The following is a 24939-nucleotide window of genomic DNA, read 5'->3' on the forward strand; positions in this document are numbered from 1 at the left end:
GGCTCCAATAGGGCCTTCTCCCTTGCTGAGCGATGCCTGTACAATGCAGGCTTTCTTCTTACCCCCCCCTGCCCACCCCCAGTGATGGGTAGGGGAGAAGAGAAAGAAGCGCTTTGCTAGAGCTGGCAGCATCCCTTGCACTGCAGGTTCCCAGGCATCTGACAGCCAGTTGGCTGCTGGGTGCTTGGGAAGCCCACCCAAGGGATCTTGAGAAGTGGGCAGGACAACCCTCCTGTCAGTCATGTGCCATCATGTGATTGACAGGTGGGCTATCCCCTGCAGGGAGGGAGCTAAACAGGTTCCCCACCCCTGGCCTAGAGAGATGCTCCAAACAGCAGTTTTATGTTTCACCCCATGAGACAGCTGCACATAGTCAAATGTTCCTATTCTAATCCAGGTGGTTTCTGACAATGAGCCGTTACAGCAGGGTGAGGAACCTCAGGCCGGAGTCCAAATGTGCTTCTCCACACTCTGTGGCCCCTGGGGGTTTCCCCAGGGCACACAATCTCCCCAGCCATGCCCTCTTTTCCCAGGGCACTTCCCTCACTGGCCTTGCTTCACACCCTCCTTTTTAGGGTTTTTACCTGGCTGGAATGTGTCCTTGAACTCCCATAATGACTCTTGCTTGCCTCGCTGGAGAACAGAGAAGATGATGTGAGCGTGTGTAGAAACTAGCCTACTGTGCAAAGGTAAGATTTATATTGGTTGTCCCACCCACCACAGGCATGTGGCCCTGGAAATTTGCCCAGAAGAGACTGCATCCCTCAAGCTCCCTGCCCCTGCATTACAGATGAAACACTGTACAAAGATCTTCCATCAGATTTCAGCTAGTTCTCACATTCCCCTGCATGTCATCAAGTGCTCAGCTATCAAGAGATACAAATGCATCTGTGAACCAACCACCCAATGGTGGTTTTCCTAACTTTATTTCAGAACAAACACTCTAATCCAACATTTAGTTAATTACCAAAAGAGTTAGAGCATTTTCACCTTAGCATATTACAGCTTTGCCTTATGCCTCGACATTTCCAGTGCTGCCATACACTCTTTAACCAGCTGAGTTGCCTCTTGAGCTGTACCCTGGTGCACTGAAAAGCCACCAGACCCATGCCCATAATTGTGGACCACCAGAAGCTTCTCACTACCTCGAACCAGTATCTCTTTCTGCAGTCTCACGGCTGACCTAAATGGCCTCAGGCCCACCCTCACTTTTATATCCTGAGCTGTCTGAAGCGACGGCTCAAGAGCACAACATCGGCTAAATATGTTTTTGGTAGTACTGGGATCCGGGGTCAGCTTCCAGTTGCCTTTTTGCCGTGTCCCACCTAATGTTACATTGTGCATCCCTGGATAGATGTACGCTAATCCATCACCATCACGAATGAAATGTGTGACCCATGGGGCTTGAACCTTGAGAACTTGACCTCTGATAGGGTATATCTCAAGGTCACCCACGAGCTTCCTGGAGCCAATGCCGGAGCAGTTCACTATGATGTCATAGTTATTGTGCAGTTCCCACAGGTCTTCTATTTTTCTAGCATGCACCTGGCCCCCTTTTTCTTTCAGCCTGCAAAGATAACATCAGAAGTGAAATCATGATTATTACTTATCTATCAATGTGAATTCTCTGCCTGATTTGTTACATAGACCAAAGATATCAGAGGATTTAAAGTGTGTTGAAATAGTATGAAACACAAAGCTGAAAAAATTACACAGAAAGATCCCAACATGCCATTCAGATAACCTCAACAAGGAAGTGTGCATATATGGATATAACAGAGCTTGGAAAAGTTAGTTTTTTAAACTACAACTCTCATCAGCCCCAGCCAGCATGGCCACTGGATTGGGCTGATGGGAGTTGTAGTTCAAAAAAACTTTTCCAAGTTCTGGGATATAGTGCTAAGTATATCCTATCACCTTCAACTATTAGCTGCAGCTACCAGTTCAGTCAAGAGGTGTCTATCTAAAGTGTAGAACATCTCATTCCTGTTAAGCATTTAGCAAAATAAAGAACAAAAAGTGTGGTTGGTGTATTCATTTGGAGAGAATAAAAGAAGAGGGCCACATACACACCAGACATTTATTCCACTTTGAAGTCATGTCTTCCCCCAAAGAATCTTGGTAAGTATAGTTTGTGAAGAGTGCTGGGAGTTGTTAGGAGATGCCCTATTCCCCTTGCAGAGCTATAATCACCAGAACTCTCTGGGAATAGGGGCTGACTGTTAAACCACTCCGGTCATTGGCGCTCTGTCAGGGGAATAGGAGTCTCCTAACAACACTAAGCATCCTTCACAAAGTACACTTCCCAGGATTCTTTGGGGGAAGCCATGGCTGTTTAAAGTGGAATAATAGTGGAATAAATGCCTGGTGTGGATGTGGCTGAGGACTGAACAGGTGGGAAATGTCCAGCTAATCCTAGGTTCTGTATCACCACCATTATCTTCTCTGATCCCCATCATTCTACAGCAAAGAGTTCAATCTGCTGTTTTTACAGGGACCAAGAAAAGTGTTCAGCCAAGATTCAAAGAATCATGCAATTAGTTCTGTGCACCCACAAACATTTTAGACTTCTTTTTCTTAAACAGAAGCCCAGCAATACATGGCAATTTTGGAACGGAGAAGACTTTCAAGGCAGTTTTGTGATGTGGCAAGGAAATTTGCTCTTCAAATAACAAATCCAAAGTAAAAAATCCCATTGCACATGCACAAGCCTTCAGATTTGCCTGGAGCAGCTCTTAGATTCCAGATCCAGTTATTAAGTGGAACTGTGTGTAATGCCTACTGATAATTCTCAATACTATGTGTTGTACCCCCAAAGAGTCTTCATTATACAGATCCCTAACGAGCTGCACTGCCTGTCTGTTCGCTACTGGACCCAATTTGAGGTGCTGAGGAGATGTAGAAAGCCCTACATGGCTTGAAACATAGGCATTTGAAGGTCTTCTCCCATAGTCCACCAGCCTGGGCCTTAAGATCTGCAGGAGAGATCCACTTATAGTTCCACTGAGAGTGGTGGTTCATGGAATACAACACAGAACTAGGCCTTCTCTGTAATGGCTCCCCAGCTATGGAATTCCTTCCCATTATAGATACAATTTTTCTCCAGTTACCAGCCTCCCAACATCATATGAAATTGGAAATGGATGGCCTTCAAGTCGATCCCGACTGATGGCGACTCTATGAATAGGGTTTTCATGGTAAGCAGTATTCAGAGGTGGTTTACCATTGCCTTCCTCTGAGGCTGAGAGGCAGTGACTGGCCCAAGGTCACCTAGTAAACTTCATGGCTGTGTAAGGATTCGAACCCTGGTCTCCCAGGTCCTAGTCCAGCACCTTAACCATTAAAGATGTATTTTTCCTCAGGTCTTTGAAGCTAATAAATTGATCTTTTGCTGCTTGATAGGTTATTGTTTTTATGTTATGCTGACATTGTATACTGCTTAGGAATCTTCAGACTGAAATGCAATACAATACATCATCATAAAAATTAAGCTGAACAGGGTGAGCCACAGAATAGAACCTAGAGGTATGCTGCACTTCGAAGTCTCACAGGGGCGTTTTGTGTTCTGATAAAGCTTCTGTTTATTTGAAAAACCAGAACCAGATGTATCTGTGTCTTGGTTTCTAACAAGTTGATGGACATTTTGCTGGCCCTCGATTTATGCTGAAATTAAACCACTTGTCCCACAACTATTTTTAAAAAATTACCCTATCATGATTTCATCAGCTATTCATATGAAATGCACCTTCAGTTGCAACACAGTAATATACATTCTAAGTTGTAGCACTGCAATCCTTTTACCACCAGGCACAGACCTTTTTATTTTCCCAAGTGTTTTTTTTAAAGCGCAGAACTTTCACAATGTTTTATGCTGCTGAAACTTGTTTTAAATGCTTTATGCTGCTGCATCTTTTGTCACGTTTAGTTTGATTCTTTACATTTTGTATTTTTATTGTTTTATTAAAATTACACAAGCCACCCTGATGTAATGTATTGAAGGGTGGGTTATAAGTCGATCAAATAAAAAATCCTTTATATTTTGTATTTTTATTGTTAATACATTACACAAGCCACTCTGGACATAATGTATTGGTGGGTTATCAAGCAAATAAATAAAAAACATATAATGGCCCAGTTTACATGTAATGCTAAGCCCACCCCATGGCTTAGTGCAAACATTGCAGGTTCTTGGAGAGAAGATTGTGCCTGCTTTGCTTCTCTTCCATTGCTGCTGCATTGCTATAAACTGAGCCATAGTTTGGCTTAATGTTACGCCCCAAAGGTTTGTGATTTCTCTTGCTCCAGACAAACCAGGAGCTCATTCATGCTAAGCCATGGTTTGCACTTAGCATTACATGCAAACCAGGTCAATATTATCTAGTAGTCTCTCTCTCTCTCTCTCTCTCTCTCACACACACACACACACACACACATACAGAGAGAGAGAGAGAGAGACTGGGCCAACACGGGCAAAAAAGAGCAAGGTAGGTAAACTGCATCCAGTCCTGCCACTCTTAATTACCCCCACCCAATCCCTGTGTCCAGTTTGGTGCCATTTGCTAATATGGCTGCTACAAAACACACTGCTACATGAGCATATGTTCTAGGTTTGATTATGGACAATCTTTTGGAACACCTCTCCTGATATGAATCTACCCGGACCCTTAGATCTTCTTCTGAGCCCTTTCTCCAGGTCCCTACTCAAAGGAAGGTTCAGAGGGCGGTGACAAGGGAGAGGGCCTTTTCAGTTATGGCTCCCCATCCGTGGAATATGCTCCCCAGTGAGGTCTGCCTGGTGCCTTCATTGACATCTCAGAGTCAGGTAAAGATGTACCTTTTTTCCCAGGCATTTGATAGACTGAGATGATTATTTGTTATCAGTATGCTGCCAAAGCTTCCTGTGGCTGCATGGGGGTGTTGTTGTTTTATTATTTTGTTTTTGCAGTACGTTTGTTTTTATCATTATTGTAAGGTGCTTGGAGATCTTTGGGTGGCAAGCAACTAATAAATCTAAAAAATAATAATCATAGAATAGTAGAGTTGGAAGGGAAATATAAGGCCATCGAGTCCAGCCCCCTGCTCAATGATAATGATATACAATGATAACCAGTTTCAAACGCATGACTCAGTAAATGTATTTTCTACTATTCTACAGGGCAGGACCCAAACCAACACATTCAAATTACAAGAAAGCACATTTCAACTAAACATCAGGAAGAACTTCTTACTGTACAAGCTATTTGGCAGTGGAACAGAGTATATTGGAAGGTGGTGGACTCTCCTTAGAATCATAGAATAGTAGAGTTGGAAGGGGCCTATAAGGCCATTGAATCCAACCCCCTGCTAAATGCAGGAAAACCTCCTTTAGAGGTATTGAAGCAGAGGCTGGATGGCCACCCATCAGTTAAGCTGTAGCAGCATTTCCTGCATTAGCAGGAGCTAGACTAGAGGACCTTTATGGTTACTTCCAGCTAAATGATTCTCAGTTTGTTGTGACAGTCAAAGAGCAGATAACTCACCCCAATCAAAATTCTAATTGCTTGCAGAAGTGGCTCATGGGTTCCAGCCAAGTGCTTATTATTGATTCTCTTTTTATGTCTTTTGATGAAGTACCATGAATAGTGCTCAGGGCACTTGAGGGTACACAATAAATTACACCTTTAATAGACACTTCCTTCTGATCCACTCAGATGAAATCTTAATCATTTGTTTCAGCTACTTGGACTCTGTCCTTCAAACAGGCTTATCAGCAAAGTGGCATTTATTTCCGTGGGTTTTGTGCCAATGAATCACTCTGAGGATGAGACAGCTCCTTGAAGAAATTACAAGGGTGTAAAACACAAATGTGGGGCAGCAGAGGCCTCAGCCCACAGGTCCGTCTGACAGATACTAAGTGGATTCTGCAATTTAGTTGAGCATCAGCACCACTTTCCTTCCTGTTTAAAAAATGAAACATGACAGGGCTTGTTTTCCTCATGAGCTACCTTGTATGTCAGAACAGCACGTTGGAAGACTAAAGAGTGCTCAGTTCTAAAGCAAGAACTGCTAACCCATATTTTAACATGACACAAAAATAGCAGTACAACTGCATGACCAGCGAACACTCTTTTAACATTTGGATTCTCTTTCATGACACTTTGCATCACATCATTCCAATAAAAAAATGGCAAAAATGGCAGTGCATTTAAAGCAAGGATGGGGAACCTATAGCCCTACCATTCCCATCATCCCTTGACCATTGACCATCCTGGCTGGAATCCAACAACTTTTGGAGGGCCACAGGTTCTCCATCGTTAATTTAAAGGAGGAATTTTTCTCTCATATAAGTACTAGAACTAAGAACCACCCAGTGAGCTAACTTGTAACAGATTCAGAGCTGAAAAAAATGGGCAATGCATAAATAACTTAAGAGAACTCCCTGACACCAGATGCAATGATGGCCAACAACCTAGATGGCTTTAAAAAAGGATTAGACAAGTAGATCCATGAGTGAGTATTAGCCAATATAACTAGTGTGGGGGGACCTGTGGCCTTCCAGATGCTGCTGAACTACAATTCCCATCAACTCTGGCCACTGGTCATGCTTGCTGTGGCTGATGGGAGCTGTAGTTCAACAATATCTGGAGGGCCAAAGGTTCTGTACCTGCAATATAGTTAAGTGAAACTTCTATGTATAGATGTTGTTCATCTGAATACCAGACAAAGAAGATCTCCATCACCTTTACCTTCTGTTTGTGGATACCCCTAGAACAGATTTGGGAGGCAGGGAAAGAGGGGGAGAATTTCTGGTGCACAAACAGAACCCTTGCACTGGTGTAACTATTAACTTAGTGCTACATTGGATAGAACCCATTGATTTCAACAGAAACTAGGTTTAACTAAGTCTGGATACAACCCAGTATATCTATTATATGAAAAATAAAAAAATGGGCCCAAAATCTGGGTGTGCCTAGTACTGCTTTGCTGTCACTGAATATCTGATGATATAGCAGCTGAAAGTAAAGTATTCCTGGACAGGATTAAGGGAGATGAGATTATGCCCAGGTAGGCAGTTTTATAAATTCAAATTCATACAATTAGTGACAAAAGGCCCTCTTCAGAATCTGCAAAAAATTATTGGTGGTTTCATCTCCTGATCCAAACAAGCTCAAGGTTCCAAATTTCTATCACACAGACTCAAAACATGTGGATCACAATCCAGCACAGAATGAACTGTACTTAATTCTACTGAAATCAATAGTGTTCTTATGGCAAAATGATAAAACCTGTTTTGCAAAAATAGGGAGCTTGCTGGATAATTGGCTAGACCACAATACCTAGATGCATGCCTATCTGGTGGACTGCAGGTTGTGCATGCCCAATATAGTTTCACCTCCCCCACTGAACACTCCAGTAGGAGTTTTAGCCAAGATCAAGTGAAGGGGTACTAGTATTTTATGGTCACAACAACCCAACACAGAGTTAAATACATTTTAGCCCATTCAACAGACAATAGTCTAACTTTTGCTTTGCCCCTGGTGGCCAGTCAATGTTAGTGTTGAGAGGATATAGGGAGGGACCTCACATGACACCTGGGGTCCCCAATGTGGCACCCATGGACACCACTGCACCCACAGACACCCACATTGGTTCACACAAAAGGCTCTTGACCCAGTTTTTATTTTTATTTTAAATTGAAGGTTTTTGGTGGGTTGTTTGTACACCATAAACAGGGTCATAGGATTTTCTCACAAGGCTCTATTCTTGGTGCCCTCAGATAAGACAAGTATACCTAACTAGCTTCACAATGACTAACGTGTTGATTTCTTAGTTATAATTTGACATCATTTACAGTTCTGCAGTGGAAAGATGAATGCAAGAAGGAAACAGTCCTGGGTGAATCCATTCTGGTCTTGACCCTCTTGATACAGTGCTGTGTGTTTAGCAGCCCAGCTCTGGCTTACCTAGAATGTCTACCTTGGATGAATCACCTTTGTCAATTATCCTATAATGCCTCACCTAGCAATGGAACATTCACGTTTTAGCCACGAGGAGTTTGTTGAAGGAAGCCATGACAGATATCGAAATTTCTATCTCATGTAACGAAGTGAACCTGCAGCCATCCTAAAACTAATTTATGTCAGGATATAGGAAGAGGTCCATACATACGTACCTTTTCTCCAGCCACAGCAAATAAGATGGACAGTCACATTTCAGTGTAGTAAAGGCCTGGCCACATTTGTGCTGTGGAAATTTCTTCATCTCCTTTTCAGTCATTGAGCGATACCCTAGAACCACATCAGACCAGAATGGAGGCTTCTCATCAGGAATGGTTTTAAAGATCTGCCAGCTCATAGACATGAAAGAAAATGATCATGTAGTATTACATTTTTTTTCTATATCAGAAAACAATTATTTAAAAACAGTCATTTAATATGTCATGACTGCTTCAGACTTTATACAGTAGCAAATACTCCTTATAGCAAATCTTGGCTCCCCAATCCATGTGCAAGTATGATAGATATCCAATAATCCTATGCATCCACTACATTTTTAGGTGTATCTATAAAACATTTTATGGGTGCCTCTTCTAAATATAATATATGAAGCACCCTCTGTATTTTCAAGTATCACAACTTTTAATGACAATAAAAATTAGGGTAAGCCTTTTTGGCTGATTAAAGCTTGTCAAGCGGGTATGACTGAATGCATCCAGAATGTGGTCAATAGGTCTTTGCAGGAGGGAGAGGTCCCAGCAGCCCTGAAAGAGACGGTGATCCAACCACTCCTGAAAAAGCCCATCCTGGATCCGTTGGTTTGTGACAATTACCACCCAGTCATAAATACCTCCGTTTTAGGGAAGGTGATTAAGAGGGTTGTAATACAACAATTGCAAGTACTCTTGGATGAAACAGATTATCTTGACACATTCCAGTCTGGGTTCAGACCTGGTTATGGGACTCAATTGGCCTTGATCACCTTAATGGATGACCTTTATCAAGAGAAGGACAGGGGAGTGCAGCCTGTTATTCTTTGAAACCATTGACCATGTCATCCTTCTGAGCCAACATGGTGAGTTAGGTATTGGAGGCACTGTTTTACAGTGGCTCTGATCCTATCTTCAGGGGTGTTTTCATTGGATGATTGCCTTTTGGGCCCCTGGCAGTTGTGCTGTGGAGTGCCTCAGGGTGCCATCTTGTCCCCAATGCTGTTTAACATCTACAAGAAGCCCTTGAGAGCAGTTATCAGGAGATTTGGGTCAAGGTGTCAGCAGTATGCTGATGATACCCAGCTCTATTTCTCTGTAACATGTGAATTGGAAGAGGCCATGCAAGCCTGAACCAGTGCCTGGACTTGGTGGAGGGCTGGATGACAGCCAATAAACTGAATCTGAATCCTAGCAAGGTGGAGGAGCTATGTATAGGTGGTTCCTGAGTTTGGATAATTGGTCAGTTGCCTGCTTTGGATGGGTCATACTCCCTCTGAAAGAGCAGATTCGTAGTCTGGGGGATGCTCCTAGCTCCATCTTTGTCACTAGAGGCCCAGGTGACTTCAGTGGCTACAAATGCCTTTTACCAGTTTTGGCTGGTAAGACAGCTGTGGTTGCTTCTGGACCAGGATAGCCTGACCACTGTTGTCCATGCATTGGTAACCTCCAGGCTGCATTACTGTAACGCACTGTATGTGGGGCTACCCTTGGAAGTTGGTATGGAAGCTGCAGCTGGTGCAAAATGCAGCAGAGTGACTGCTCATTGGGGGAGGGTTTCACCAACATGTTACCCTGATGCTGAAAGAATTGCTCTGACTGCCCATTTGCTACTGGACTAAATTCAAGGTTCTGTTTTTGGTGTACAAAGCCCTATACGGCTTGGGACCAGGATACCTGAAAAATTGTCTTACCCTTTATATACACAGTCGATCACTGCACTCTGCAAGTGAGGGTCTCCTGGAGATATCGTATCAGGAGGTCCGTTCCGCATAGGAAGCAGACCGTTGTGGCACCAACACTTTGGAATTCCCTCCCCTTAAACACAGGAACCATCTCTGTTACCTTTTCAGTGCCTACTGAAGACCTTCCTCTTCCATCAAGCCTTTTCAGTAGAGACCTTATCCCAGTCTGCAACTGTGTTGGAATTGCTTTTTTTGTTTTTGATGTTTTGGAAGCTGTTTTTTTAAAAGATGTTTTAGGATGTTTTGTTTTAATATGTTTTTTTTAAGATGTTTGGTTTTAATAAGTTTTACAGTCTTTCATTTGTAAATAATTTTAGTATGTTTTTTGAGTGCTTTTAGTGTTTTTGTTTGCCACCCTAGGCTCCTTCTGGAAGGGTGGGATGATGATGATGATGATGATGCATGTAGATAGGGTTGATAACAGTCCCCAGCTCAAGGGCTGATAAATAGTCCATCACCAATATTCTGATGTTGAAGAAAATGAAGCAGGCTGTATTTGCGTGTAACTCCAAATAAATTTTACAGCCACGAGAGTGCAAACCCTAACCTTATGCTCAGAGGGACATGTTACTAAATTCTTCCAAGCTACACAGGAAGTGGATTGGATTTTTATTTATTTTATTTTATTACATTTTTAGACTGCCCTATAGCAATAAGCTCCCAGGGCGGTGTACAGCATAATAAAACAGGTTAAAATACAAGTAAATATATTAAATACAATGTAAATACAATACACAATAAAACATAATTAAAAATTATGAAAGACCAACCCAAATTGTATTTGCATTTTGACAAATTTGTTTGTTGTTGTTATGTGCCTTCAAGTCGATTACGACTTATGGTGACCATATGAATCAGTGACCTCCAAGAGCATCTGTCATGAACCACCCTGTTCAGATCTTGTAAGTTCAGGTCTGTGGCTTCTTTTATGGAATCAATCCATCTCTTGTTTGGCCTTCCTCTTTTTCTACTCCCTTCTGTTTTTCCCAGCATTATTGTCTTTCCTAGTGAATCATGTCTTCTCATCATGTGTCCAAAGTATGATAACCTCAGTTTCATCGTTTTAGCTTCTAGTGACAGTTCTGGTTTAATTTGTTCTAACACCCAATTATTTGTCTTTTTTGCAGTCCATGTTATGCGCAAAGCTCTCCTCGAACACCACATTTCAAATGAGTTGATTTTTCTCTTATCCACTTTTTTCACGGTCCAGCTTTCACATCCATACATAGAGATCGGGAATACCATGGTCTGAATGATCCTGACTTTGGTGTTCAGTGATACATCTTTCCATTTGAGGACCTTTTCTAGTTCTCTCACAGCTGCCCTCCCTAGTCCTAGCCTTCTTCTGATTCCTTGACTATTGTCTCCATTTTGGTTAATGACTGTGCCAAGGTATTGATAATCCTTGGCACGTTCAATGTCCTCGTTGTCAACTGTAAAGTTACATAAATCTTCTGTTGTCATTACTTTAGTCTTTTTGACATTCAGCTGCAGTCCTGCATTTGTGCTTTCCTCTGTAACTTTCATCAGCATTTGTTTCAAATCATTACTGGTTTCTGCTAGTAGTATGGTATCGTCTGCATATCTTAAATTATTGATATTTCTCCCTCCGATTTTCACACCTCCTTCATCTTGGTCCAATCCTGCTTTCCGTATGATATGTTCTGCATACAGATTAAACAAATAGGGTGATAAAATACACCCCTGTCTCACACCCTTTCCGATAGGAAACCAGTCAGTTTCTCCATATTCTGTCCTTACAGTAGCCTCTTGTCCAGAGTATAGGTTGCGCATCAGGACAATCAGATGCTGTGGCACCCCCATTTCTTTTAAAGCATTCCATAGTTTTTCATGATCTGCACAGTTAAAGGCTTTGCTCTAATCTATAAAGCACAGGGTAATTTTCTTCTGAAATTCCTTGGTCCGTTCCACTATCCAACATATGTTTCCAATATGATCTCTGGTGCCCCTTCCCTTTCTAAATCCAGCTTGGGCTTCTCGCTCCATATATGGTAAGAGCCTTTGTTGTAGAATCTTGAGCATTACTTTACTGGCATGGGATATTAAGGCAATAGTTCAATAATTACAGCATTCCCTGGGATCCCCTTTCTTTGGAATTGGGATATGTATTCCAATCTGTGGGCCATTGTTTAGTTTTCCATATTTCTTGACACATTTTTGTCAAAGTTTGGACAGATTCAGTCTCAGTAGCTTGTAGCAACTCTATTGGTATGCCATGTCTTCCTGGTGATTTGTTTCTTCCAAGTATTTTAAGAGCAGTTTTAACTCACAACCTAAACTTTCTGGTTCTTCATCATATGGTTCCTCCGTGAATGAATCTGTCATCCTTGCATCTCTTTTATAGAGTTCTTCAGTGTATTGCTTCCATCTTCCTTTTATTTCATCTTGGTCAGTCAGTGTGTTGCCCTGTTGATTATTCAACATCCCTACTCATGGTTTAAATTTCCTTTTCAATTCTCTAATCTTTTGGAATAGGGCTCTTGTTTCTCCCTTTTTGTTGTCCTCTTCTATTTCTAGACAATAACTATTGTAATAGTTCTCTTTGTCCCTACGTACTAGTCTCTGTATTGTTGCATTTAGGGTTCTGACTGTGTTTCTATCTCCTTTTGCTTTTGCTTTCCTTCTCTCTTTAACCATTTTAAGAGTTTCTTCAGTCATCCATTGACGTCTTTCTCTCTTTTTAACTAGAGGTATTGTCTTTTTGCATTCTTACCTGATGTCTCTGACTTCACTCCATAGTTCTTCTGGCTCTCTGTCAACTAAGTTTAAAGACTCAAATCTGTTCCTTATTTGATCTTTATATTCTTCTGGGATGTTATTTAAATTGTATTTTGGCATTATGATTGCTTTGTTGGTCTTCTTTAGCTTTACTCTGATTTTTGATATGACCAGTTCATGATCTGTACCACAGTCTGCTCCTGGTCTTGGTTTTGCAGAAAGTATGGAACTTCTCCATCTTCTCCTACCAATTATATAATCAATTCGATTCCTATATTGACCATCTGGTGATGTCCATGTGTACGGTCATCTTTTCAGTTGCTCAGAAACAAATGATTAGCTTCACAGAATTCAGTAAGTCTTTCTTCTGCTTCATTTCTGCCTCCTAAGCCCCATTTCCCCACAATTCCTAGTTCTTCTCTATTCCCTACTTTTGCATTCCAGTCCCCAATGATTATCAGCACATCTTGTTTTGGTGTGTGATGAATTTCCTCCTGTACTTCTGCGTAAAATCTCTCCAATTCCTCTTCTTCTGCATTTGTAGTTGGAGCATAGACTTGGATGATGGTTATGTTAATAGGTTTCCCATTTAATCTCATTGATATCACTCGCTCAGACCTTGCATTGTAGCTCCTAATTGCTTTTGCTACATCACTTCTCACTATTAAAGCAACCCCATTTCTTCTTAATTTCTCATTTCCTGCATAAAGTATGTTGTAGTTGCCTGGTTGAAAATGTCCCATTCCCATCCATTTTAATTCACTCACACCAAGTATTGTAAAGTTGATGCGTTCCATTTCTTGCTTGACAATTTCTAACTTTCCCTGGTTCATGCTTCTCACATTCCATGTTCCTATTGTGTGTGTCGTACAACTCCAGACTCTCCTTTCGCATCTGTGTGCATCAGCCTCTGGGCTTCCTTTCGGCTTTGACCCAGCTGCGTCATTAGTCACAGCGCTACTCGTACTTGTCCTTCGTTCTTCCTCAGTAGCTCGGTGAGTGCCTTCTGACCTGGGGGTCTCATCTTCCAGCACTATCTTGTGTTGCATTTTGGATACTCTGTTCATAGGGTTTTCGTGGTAAGAGGTATTCAGAGGTGGTTTACCATTGCCTTCCTCTGAGTTTGGATGCATCTTAGTCTGGTGTCTCAGCTTTGACCATTCCACCTTGGGTGCCCCTGCTAGGAGTCTAGCCTCTTGGTCTAGACTCCTGACGGCATTGCTCTCAGCTTCTTTAACACTCTCAAACCCCCTCACCATGTTAAGGCATATCTCAGAGAGGAGGTCAGGTCTCCTGCTCCCCTGGTGCATTCACTATAGCTGCCCAATTTCCCTGCTTTTTAAAGTTTGATAGAAATATCTGTGGGCTATAGGTATGTTCTTAAACCACAAGAGTTTTTTGCCTATGAGTGAATATATTTATGGGCAAGTTCCCTGGCTGGGCTAGATGGGCAGAGTCAACATGGTTGGGTAAGTAGTGCTATGAACACGAATACAACTTTTGCCATGTTCTTTTTGGGCAAGAGTAGGGTCCAGAAATCTCCTGAACATGTTCTACCTCCCATCCCCAGCAAAATAAATAAAACCACAAGAACGTAAGAGGAGCCCCGCTGGTTTAAATCAAAAGTCTATCTGGTACAGCCAGGAGAAGCTGCCATGTTGGGGGGGGACATGGAGCTGCCCTCTTGACAGCAGTGTTGCTACTACTTACCCAGAGGGTGCAAGGGCGGGGCAGGGAGCAATGAGATCAGGGTTGCATGGGTGCATTGACAGGAGCACCACTGTCAGGAAGGTAGCTCTGTGTCCCCACCCCGGCTGCTCCCAAGTACAGAATCCCATTTCCCACAGTAACCAACCCCAATGTCTTTGATAAACCCACAAGCTGGGGCTGAAGCCAAAAGCCCTCTCCTTCTGTTGCTCCACAGCAACTGGCATTCAGTGACATGCTGTCTTTGAATATGGAGGTGCCATATAGCCACCCTGACAAATAGCCATTGAGAGCAATGACCTAAGCCAGTCCTAAATAGATTTGGACTATTTATCAATATGTTACCAAAACATGTGCCTATGTGACAAGGAAAAAAAAGATGCACAGGTACTGAGGGTATAATTTGGGGTGTTATTTGCATAAAAGTTGTACAATCAGTACATGTTGGTTTTGTCTCTCACTTTCCTAACATGGTCACAACATATAAATCCAATGTATGCATTTTTCTAATGTATTAGTTAGTGAGTTTATTTTATTTGTAGCCCACCTTTCTTCTATAGAACTCAAGGCAATGTACACTGGGTTCCCAGATAGTCTCCTACCCAAGCACTATCCAGACCTGCATAGCTTTATGTGCCTTTACACTCTGCTTAGCAAACACATTTGCATATCTCTCTGCCAGTAGCATAAATAACAGACCCTTCTGTAAATTCCTTATTTACCCAGATACCAAATGAATCCCAGCCTCTGAAGCTTCTGAGGAATTACAGATTACTGATAGGTAGTCAAAGGTCTCCTTAAACCACTGCTTCTGTTGATGAACTGGTGTGTCTGCATAGGAGAAAACACAATTCATAATGGTGCTAGGAAAAACCAGAATTGGTATGAAAATGTTTATCTAAAATAACAGTAATATCCCATATGAACAAATGTCTACAGTTTTAGACATTTGGTGGACACAATCCAAGCTACACTGAAATCATTTTTTTCATATCTCCATGCTCAGCTAAACATGTGGAATATAGTGAAACTAGACAGTAGTTTGATCTTCCAGCCCTGGAAACTGATTGATGCTTCTTCCTGTAAAATACAGACTACCTTCAAATGTAGCTAAAGGGATATATTTTCCAGCTTCTATGATGTAATATTTTAAAACACATGACTAAATAAACAATGCACGTAATTCTGCCTAGAAGTAGAGGTTACACACAGAATCCAGAGGGAGGGAGGGAAAGACAGTCTTGCACGTAGCAGGTGTACAACAGGCATTGTGTACAAGACTTGAGATTGGGCTTTGGAACGGCCCCAGCCTGGCATTATCACAGAGAATGTCAGTAGATTACACATTGGTTGGAAGTGCAAAATCTACCATAACTGGCCAAGTGCAAAGGATATGAAAACTAAGAAATCCATCTCCAATTTCTGAATGCTGAAGGAAAATGAAATATTTTAGATGGGCCACTTTTTTTCTTGCAGAACTATTATAAAGATAGTCTCTTGAGAAAGAACAGATCCAGACATGTTTCTCCCATCATGCAATAGATTCAGTTGTCCTTTCTTGTAATATAGCCACTGGCCATTACACAATTTCAGTCATATATCAAAAAATAAATTATTTATTATTATTATTATTTATTAGATTTGATTAGATGCCCATCTGGCAGAGGTTAGTCTGCCACTCTGGGCGACATACAGCAAAACACAAATACCGTTCACATAAAAACATAAACAGAGAGCATTAAAAATTAAAGGTAAAAACACCCCCAAAGCTGCACACTGGCAACCTAACCCCCCTCCCACGCCTGGTTAAAGAGCCAGGTCTTCAAGGCCTGACAGAAACAGAGCAAGGAGGTGACCTGGCAAAGGTCGGTTGACAGCGAGTTCCATAGTGAGGGAGCCACTACTGAAAAGGCTCTGGACCTGGTCCTCACCAGTCTCGCTGCTCTTAATGGGGGAATAAGAAATCTTACACATTAATAAGATTTAAGAAATGGCTACAAAAGAAAAAACATTTAAAACATCAAAATAACAGCAGAACATCATGGCATCATTGTAGCAGATATTTCATGATGCTCTGATATAGGTGCTACTGGACAAGGAAGAATTTGGATTTGATTGCTAATTGGACAGAGAGCAGAACAAGGCAGTGAAAACTATATTTGCAAATCCACATTTGAGAATAACCCAAGAGGAACGCTCTCTGTGTACACCCTATTTAAAGGAACGGGTGTTAAACAGAGAGCACATGAAATTTTATTTACATGGGTGTAGGGAGAAAATCATGTATACTAAGAATATCGTGCCTATTTTTCCATATATACATGAACTGAGATTATTTCAAACACAGCTTCCTAATATTTGTAAATGAGGCAAAAAAGTTACACAGGCAATTGCAAGATGGTGTACATGACTTTTTAAAAAACAACAACACCCATGTATAAGTAGAATGTCATGTGTGAATTAGCCTCACCTGCAGCAAGCCTCACCAAGCTTTAGCCCTGAAACCTATATAACAATAACAACAAAATGTATACCCCACCCTTCCTCCCAGCATGAGCCCAGGGCGGCAAACAAGGACACTGGAATTTTCACTGGAACGTGTTAAGTAATAATACAGAAGAGTGCCTCTCTGATAGAACATGGGCAAGAACAGATTCTCTTAACCACTGAGTAACTAGATCAAGTGTGAGTCTCCATATATCTGAGATAAGGGTGAAACTGAGAAGCTCCATGCCTTTTGTGTCAAGCCCAAATATTCTGATGTGCATGCGTCATGTTTGCTGCAAAGAGCATGGAGCCTCTCTTTGACTTCTAGAAAATCATCTAGACTTGGAGGCAGCAGCACTCATTGTACAGCAACCACTCCACCTTTTGTTACTCATGGCACACTGATTTCATGCATAATGGAATCAGCCATGAAAACCACAGTTATACTTCTTTGAAGCCAGTTGTGGGGGGGTTATGGTAAATACAGAAAATCATAATCTATACATCTTTATATTTTGCACTTTAGAATGTAAATTTCACTCACCTGGGTAAATATGTGGAATAAGCATCCCAGCAGCTACATCACTTGTTGTATTGGGAGTAAATATGTCAGCAATGACACTCACGCTGCAATCTGAGACAGATTCCAAAATGCAAACAGCAGTGGAGAGGCCAATCAGCCCAGCTCCAACAACTGCAACCTTTGGCTTAGCCATGTTCTGCAAAGAGAAGTGGTGAAGAGAAAGGAAGGGGTTAAAAGAAAATTCTAAAGACAAAAATTAAGATACCATGTAGTTTTTTTAAAAAAAATCTAAAGATACTTTTATCTGCCCTCAGTAGAACAAAATATGAAGTGATCTTAACTGATGATATCAGGCTAAAGTTAAGAGAGATCAGCATAGGTAAACCACATCCATATGCCTGGTTGAATAGACTCTTCTGGGGGGGAAAACTGAGCTGTAACTTTTCAGGTTTGGCATCAGCACCTGATAATCTGGGGCAGTTGTTGGGATCCCAGCACCCTGGCAGGGCACATTGATACTGATGCCTGCTCTCTCAGCCATAGGCTTCATTAGCAGCAGCTGGCAGCCTTTTAAACAGTTTTTAAAAATTTCCTACAGTACCCCAGAGCAATGCTACGCTGGAGACACTGAGGGAATTAAAATAATCACTCATGGTTGCCCCCACAAGGTAAGCCCTTGCCTAAGGCACACCAACGCAGAATGGAATTCACTAGAGGGGACTTTGCTGAAGGCCCCTTCAAACCTAGAGCAGCCCTGTAATGGTCACGGTTTAAACAACAAAGAAAAAAGAAGACAGATTATGCAAGCAAGCACATGTTTTCTACTTTAAATTAACACGGAGCCAGTTACTCATTTCTTTGCTTGAAATCAAAGGTCAGCACAAAGCTGCAAAATGTCCAGCAGCCAAACACACCACCTGCAAAGATGGAATAGGGACCAAAGCACATGGGGGGAAACATCATTGTGTCTTTGACTATCATACCAACTACAGAATCCAGAGACTTTGTATGATTAGGTCATATCTGCTTCTTATGTGCTTTTCTAAATGTCTACTTGGAGGACATAAAATTTGTTATGTGTTCTGGGACCCACGACATTCATGACTTTGTGGGAGGTTAACTTCTCCACTAATGTGATGCTCCAAATGTAGTAAAGCTAACTAGCTGGCCCTGAAGGAATCAGGGTACATCCAAGCCAATGCAAGAGGCTTTTAAGCCACAAGGTCAAGGGTGGAGAATCTGTGGTGCTCCAACAACTCCCATCATCCCTGATCATTGGCTGTGCCTGCTGGGGCTTGATGAGAAACTGGAGTCCACCAGTGTATGGAGGGCTACAGGTTCGCCATTCCTACACTTAAGCTACCCATGTCTTGAAGGTGGCTGGTTATAAAGAAGAAAGGTGGCCCAACCTCCAAGTTTAATGGTCAGAACTCATGATATATGTGCCAGACACATGAGAACTAAGTCAGTATATTTTTAGGATAAAGTGTACCAACCCCTGCTCCAGCTCAGTATCACAAGCCAAGATATTATGACAGCTTTGCATGGATATTATATATAGTACATATTAATTATTTGAATCCCCCCATTCTTTTAGAGGGGAGGGGAGGGACAGAATGGAGTTGTCACTTTTTATTATGACAAAAAAACAAACAAACCCTGTATGGCAGGTTGGATTGAGACAATGTGACATAACTAAGGCCACCCAAGAGCAGTGGCCATCCACAAATGATTGCCAGGACATTGTTGTAGACTGGACAAAAGTTAAAAAAACTGATGTTTAATCCAAGCAAGACAGAAGTTTTGATGGTAGTGGGGTTTGCCTATTCTTGGCAGGATAGCATTCTCCCTGAAGGAAGAGGTTGACAGTCTGGGGTTGTTCCCTGCCTTGCAACTTGAGACTGAGGTGGCAGCGATGACAGGCATGTTTTACCACCATAGGCTGGAGCGCCATCTATACCCTTCTGGTCTGACTAGGATCTGGAGTCCGTCATCGATGCTTCAGATATCTCCCATTTTGATTGATACAATGTGCTTCATAGGGGCTACCTGCGACAATGGTTTTGAAGCTGCTCTTGACGCAGAATGCTGCTACCCATCTACGTTAGCACTGCCATTATGGACCTCATTTATGCATAAGATCTGCTTGGCTCCTACATTACTCTTTCTCACAACAACTACAGAAAATGATTCTTAGAACATGTTCCATCTAGCCAATGTGCTATATTTAATCTTGGTTCTGATTTTCTGGTTGATTTTGCAGGCATTTTAATTTTAGTTTTTAAGTGTGTATGAGTTAGAATTTATTTTTTACAGTGATTATGTTTTTAATCCCTTGTGTTTGTTTTTGTGTGCTACTTCGTGTCAATTTGATAGACAAATGTGGCATAGATATGTCTGAAATACATACAGACTGAAGGTCAGGGTCTGATTCTAAGATTAGTGTACACAATAGGATCCTTACTCATACCAACAGCGACTTTTTTCTAAGGCTCCTATCCTCATGCGGAGGAAAAAATCTCTGTTTCTGTCTAATAGGGTGTGTGAAGAGATAAGCCTCCTCTTATCAGGGACTGCCATTACAGGAAGAATCAGGCACCCCTGCCCCTGTAATTAGTTAAGGGAAAATGGGATACATGTTAAATGCATGCCAATGTTGACCCTCAGAATGCACTTTTGGGGTGTGTACAGCATACTAGGTATGTTGCCTAGGCATAGTGATATGCAGTGCAATACTAGGCATGTTTGCTCAAAAGATCAGTAGGTTTACTCCCAGGCAAGTGTGCACAGGATTGCTGCCTTTGTCACTGCCATTGCCTTATATATTTATTATTATTTATTGGTTACCTCATACCCAGCAGTCTCTAAGCGTCTTACAACAGATTAAAAAACATACAAAAGAAAACAGAGTTTAAAACATATAACACAAATTTAAAAACATACAATATAAAAACGTAAAACCCTATGAAAGAACCTAAGACAGCGTATCTCAACGGCCAAAGGCTTGAGTGAAAAGGAAGGCCTTTGTCTGGCACCTAAAAATAAAGAAGGCACCAGGCTGCCTCCCTTGGAAAAGCATTCCACATCGGGGAGGGGGGGAGGCACCACTGAAAAGGCATGTCAGTATAGGCATGACATTCATATTGGCCAGTTTATGGCTCAACAAGTTCATTTTTTATGATCGAGTAGAGTGGTCTTTGTACTCTGTTTAAAAGCACGTTAGATTTTGAACTTCCTACATTTATTTGAAGTTTTCAAACAGAACTTGCTTGTGTTTGCTTTTATATAGAATTCTGAACTTTGTACTTGGCAAGCAGATTGATAATTCCCCAAGTACATTTCTGTGAAAAGACTAGCAGTGGAAAGAAGAAAGCCTGAAGTTCTTTGTCCCTTCTAGGAAACACCAATTCTATGGATTTTCAAAACATTTTGGCATTTCAGTTCTCTCCAGTATGACCGTTACAAAATAAAATGAGGAAAGCTTTAGTATATCTGATTTCTTTGCTAGATGGCACAATATATTTTAGTTGCCCATTTATTTTTCCTATTTTAGATTCAATCCCTGCTTACCATAAGCTTCTTATATTTTATGTCATGGGCGGTGGGGAGGTCACCTTGCTCCTTAGAGCAGCATTGTGCTTTCTCTGTTGTAGAGATTTACTAAGGAAGAGGGGAGACATTTGATCTTCCCAGTGAGCATAAACAATTTATCAGAGGCAAAAGCTCCAATACTTTTTCCCAATATGAAGTGAGCTCAGCCTACTTGTTTTCCTCCAGGTCTTTCTTTAATCTGCACATTTTCTTCTCCTCTCCAGTCTAACAAGAACAGTTCATATAATGCAGAGCAGCATTTTAGCCTGAGCCATTATCATAATTAATCAGTACAATCAAATGTTTATTGCTTGTAGCCATAGACCACTGCATACAAGAAAAAAGGAAAAATTGTCTGAAACACAAAGACAATGTGTACAATTAAACCATCAATTCACATTTAGCATACAAAACATGACATAAATAGCCCCTGGGTTTCTCTTAGCTGTTCAGATTTGTGAATCAACTTTGCAGTTCACGGACACTATATTCTAAAAGTCCACACAGATTTTCTTTGCTGTAGTTGCAAAGATCAGGTCAAGGGTATAATAATTTCACTTTTTCATATTTCAGCATAATTGCTCTAAAAATGAGGTTGGTCTCACTCTTCATCCAGTGAACACAAGGTTGCATTTTTGGGGTCTGTCTTTCTTACTGTCGGGTTATTTTAGGCTGAGAGTTGGTGAGTTTCATGGTTGAGTAAAGTTTGTCCAGCAAGAACCCCAAATTGCTGTCCTCTGTGCCACACAGAGGACAGAAACTTTGCCCCCAAAGGACCACCTGAAAATTGCTGAGGGTCTTGGCAACCACCTAATGATTTTTTTGCCTGTAATGCATTGTGCTAGGTGCTGTACAAAAGTTAATTTTTAAGGCAGCCCTGACCACCAACTTGGATGGCTGTAAAAGAGGATTAGGCAAATTCATGAAGGATAAGGCTATCAATGGCTACTAGCCATGATGGCTACAGTCTGTCTCCATAGTCAGAAGCAGCATGCTTCTGAATACCAGCTGCTGGAAACCACAGGAGGGGAAGAGTGCTCTTGCACTCAAGCCCTGCTTGTGGGCTTCCCAAAGGCATCTGGTTGGCCACTGAGAACAAGATGCTAGATAGATGGGCTACTGACCTGATCCAGCAAGCTCTGCTTATGTTCTTAACTGTATTTTTATTGCCTCCTTCATTTCTTATAGATTTATTTTATTGTATAAAATTCCACAGAATTCAAACTGTAATACAATAATATACAACATCAGAAATAAAAGAAGCAATCAAAATACAACTAAAAATCAGTAAGAGTAATTAATGTGATGGATGTGCCATCTTCCATCTTCAATCACAAATCCAAAGACATGCTGTGGACCACCTGAATGAAGCCTGCAAACCACCAGTGGTCCATGGACCACAGTTTAGCAACCCCTGCTACAGAACATAACATACACATTGGTCCAAAAATAACAGCAAGAGTCCTGTGGCATCTTAAAGAGTTGAATGTTTATTGACATCAGCCTTCGCAGATGTGTGATGAAGTAGACTCCAGTCCATGAAAGTTTATGCAGTAATAAATCTCCCATTGTTTGCCGCAAGACTCTGCTGCTTTTGCTGTAAAACACTTAACAATGCTACAGGGCTGGAAGTTATATTTCTCCAGTAAGCTAGAAATTATTCTTCCCAAGTGTACTCCTTTCCAGTATGCATTCCCAAGAGCACTTTAACCTGTGGAGTAAATGGAAATGGACTGCCTTCAAGTCGATCCTGACTTATGAATAGGGTGTTCATGGTAAGCGGTATTCAGAGGGGGTTTACCTTTGCCTCCCTCTGAGGCTAGTCCTCCCCAGCTGGCTAGGGCCTGCTCAGCTTGCCACAGCTGCACAAGCCAGCCCCTTCCTTGTCTGCAACTGCCAGCTGAGGGGCAACTGGGACTATGCAGCTTGCCCACGGCTGCACAGGTGGCAGGGCACGTAACCCCTGAGCCACTCACTGTGGGGGTGATCTTTAGCTGGCCTTTTACACCCAGGAGACACGAGCAGGGATTTGAACTCACAAACTCTGGACTCCCAGCCAGGCTCTCCTCCCCACTGTGCTGTACCAGCTGTCTTAACCTGTGGAGTACGACACTATTAATCAGGGCTGGATTAAGACATGCTGAGGCCCTAAACGATGTCAGCATTCAGAGGCCCCATCCCATAAACAAACAAAAGAGTGGTGAAAGTGATGGGAAAGTGGCGAGGAGGGGATTAGTGGGAGTGATGCCTAGTGTGGAACAGGACTTTAGAACGTGTTGGTAGGCTAGCTCCCATTTGTCTCCTCTTCAGGTCTGAGACAAGGTTGGGCAAGCTGTGCAAGTAGTCCAGCATCCCTGGAAGGAAGCTGATGGGACTGGGTGTGGATTGGGATGGGGAGGTCATTGTTCCAAATTTTGGTGGTGGTTTTAGATGAAAGGTTGTTTAAGCCAAGGCAATGTCAATGTAATATTTATTTATTTATTTTATTAAATTTATATCCTGCCCTTCCTCCCAGTAGGAGTCCAGGGTGGCAAACCAAAAAACTAAAAACACATACTAAAACAGACTTTAAAATATATTAAAACATATTTTTAAAAATGTTAAAACATATTTAAAAACAACTTTTTAAAAAAAGCTTTAAAAACATCTTAAAAGCAATTCCAAGACAGACGCAGAGTCGAATAGGGTCTTTACTTAAAAGGACTGATGTAATATAATGTCTTAGTTATCACCAACATGTTCAGAGGCCCCCTCATAATGTAATGCCCTACACCTTGGCTTACTTGGTTAATTCCGAAATCAGGCACTGCTATTAATCCCGCCCCCAAAAGTATCTCTAGGGTCTTGGTGTCGTTTTTGCAGTTCCGAGTTTTGTCCCAAACGGTGCTCAGTTTCTCTTCAAGAACGTCGTAAATTAAGGTCCGAAAGGTCATCCGTTCGACGGGAAAACACCAGTATTTTCAACCAGCCGTTTCAGAATGTGGTAGGGGTTATAGCTGGATAGTGTTTAAAAACAAACACAACACCCACCCCCACATACACCTCCCCCGCCTCAACTTTCTTCAGGCATCGGCTGTAATAAAATGCTCATCGCATACGTTTTCTATACGGTGCTACATTTACTTTTGGAGATGAACTAGAGACTTTCGTGGGTTATCTGTCGACCTGATGAGCCTTGAACAAACGCGGAAGAGAAGGAAAATACCTTTCCGTGCAAAAGAAGCCAAACTCTTTCGGACCAGTGGCGCCTTCCCACAAAGGGTTACACGTCGGACGCAGAAGCGATTTATTAGAAGAGGACGGAGGAAAAACATGGATGCGGTGGGCGGGGAAATGTTCACAAGCCGACTCTCCTCGTTTCTGATTGGGCAGCACTGGTGGGTTTGGGCTTGATTGCCTCGAGGGTGGCGAGTTGGTGCACTCTCCGGAGCTTTTTTCTTTCCAGCGCGGCGTTGTCTGCTAGTGTTTGATCTGTATGGACTCCTGAAGTGGAGAACACTCTATGAAGAGAAACCTTTTCAGTCGTCTGGTTGCGTTGCTTTAATTGGTGCTACTGTGCAACTCAGGCGAAACGATCAAGGCCAGATTATAATACAGCAATTGCGCCAGGGCCTATGTCTGCAAGGGGTCCGCATGCCTGTGCCTGATTTTCACCCTCTTGAGTCCCAGACGCCCCCCCCAAAAAAATAGCTCCTTGCCCTTCCCCCATACCTATGATGCTGCCCTGGGCTCCTTTGGAGGAAGGTATGGAGTATAAATTTAATACATAATAAATTTAATAAATATAGAGAGACATGGGTCACATCCACATCACACATTTAAAGCACATGATTCCCCCCAAGAAAAATCCAAGGAACTGTAGCTTGTTAAGTGTGCTGGGAATTGTAGCTCTGGGTAAACTACGGTTCTTTGTGAGAAGTCATGTGCCTTATGTGTATGGTGTAGATGTGGCCTCGGTCACA

At 41.9% G+C, this 24939-nt stretch overlaps 1 protein-coding gene across 4 annotated transcripts; it reads right to left on the reverse strand.

Moving 5' to 3' along the window:
- Nucleotides 1–889: 889 nt before the first annotated feature.
- Nucleotides 890–24289, reverse strand: DDO (D-aspartate oxidase). Of its 4 annotated transcripts, XM_061623609.1 has the most exons (6): nt 24183–24284; nt 21150–21304; nt 17408–17582; nt 15099–15207; nt 8153–8329; nt 890–1567 (listed from the first exon to the last, which is right to left on the reverse strand). In XM_061623609.1, the coding sequence occupies exons 3-6, from the start codon at nt 17577–17579 to the stop codon at nt 1000–1002; spliced, it is 1026 nt and encodes a 341-aa protein (XP_061479593.1). In that variant the 5' UTR covers nt 17580–17582; nt 21150–21304; nt 24183–24284; the 3' UTR covers nt 890–999. The 4 variants fall into 4 exon arrangements, with proteins under 4 accessions (XP_061479593.1, XP_061479592.1, XP_061479594.1 ...); XM_061623608.1 differs by lacking the exon at nt 21150–21304 and having other exon boundaries at nt 24183–24289; XM_061623610.1 differs by lacking the exon at nt 21150–21304 and having other exon boundaries at nt 24101–24190.
- Between the last annotated feature and the right edge of the window lie 650 nt (nt 24290–24939).

Source organism: Rhineura floridana, chromosome 4 (assembly GCF_030035675.1).
Source record: "Rhineura floridana isolate rRhiFlo1 chromosome 4, rRhiFlo1.hap2, whole genome shotgun sequence".
NCBI lineage: Eukaryota > Metazoa > Chordata > Lepidosauria > Squamata > Rhineuridae > Rhineura > Rhineura floridana.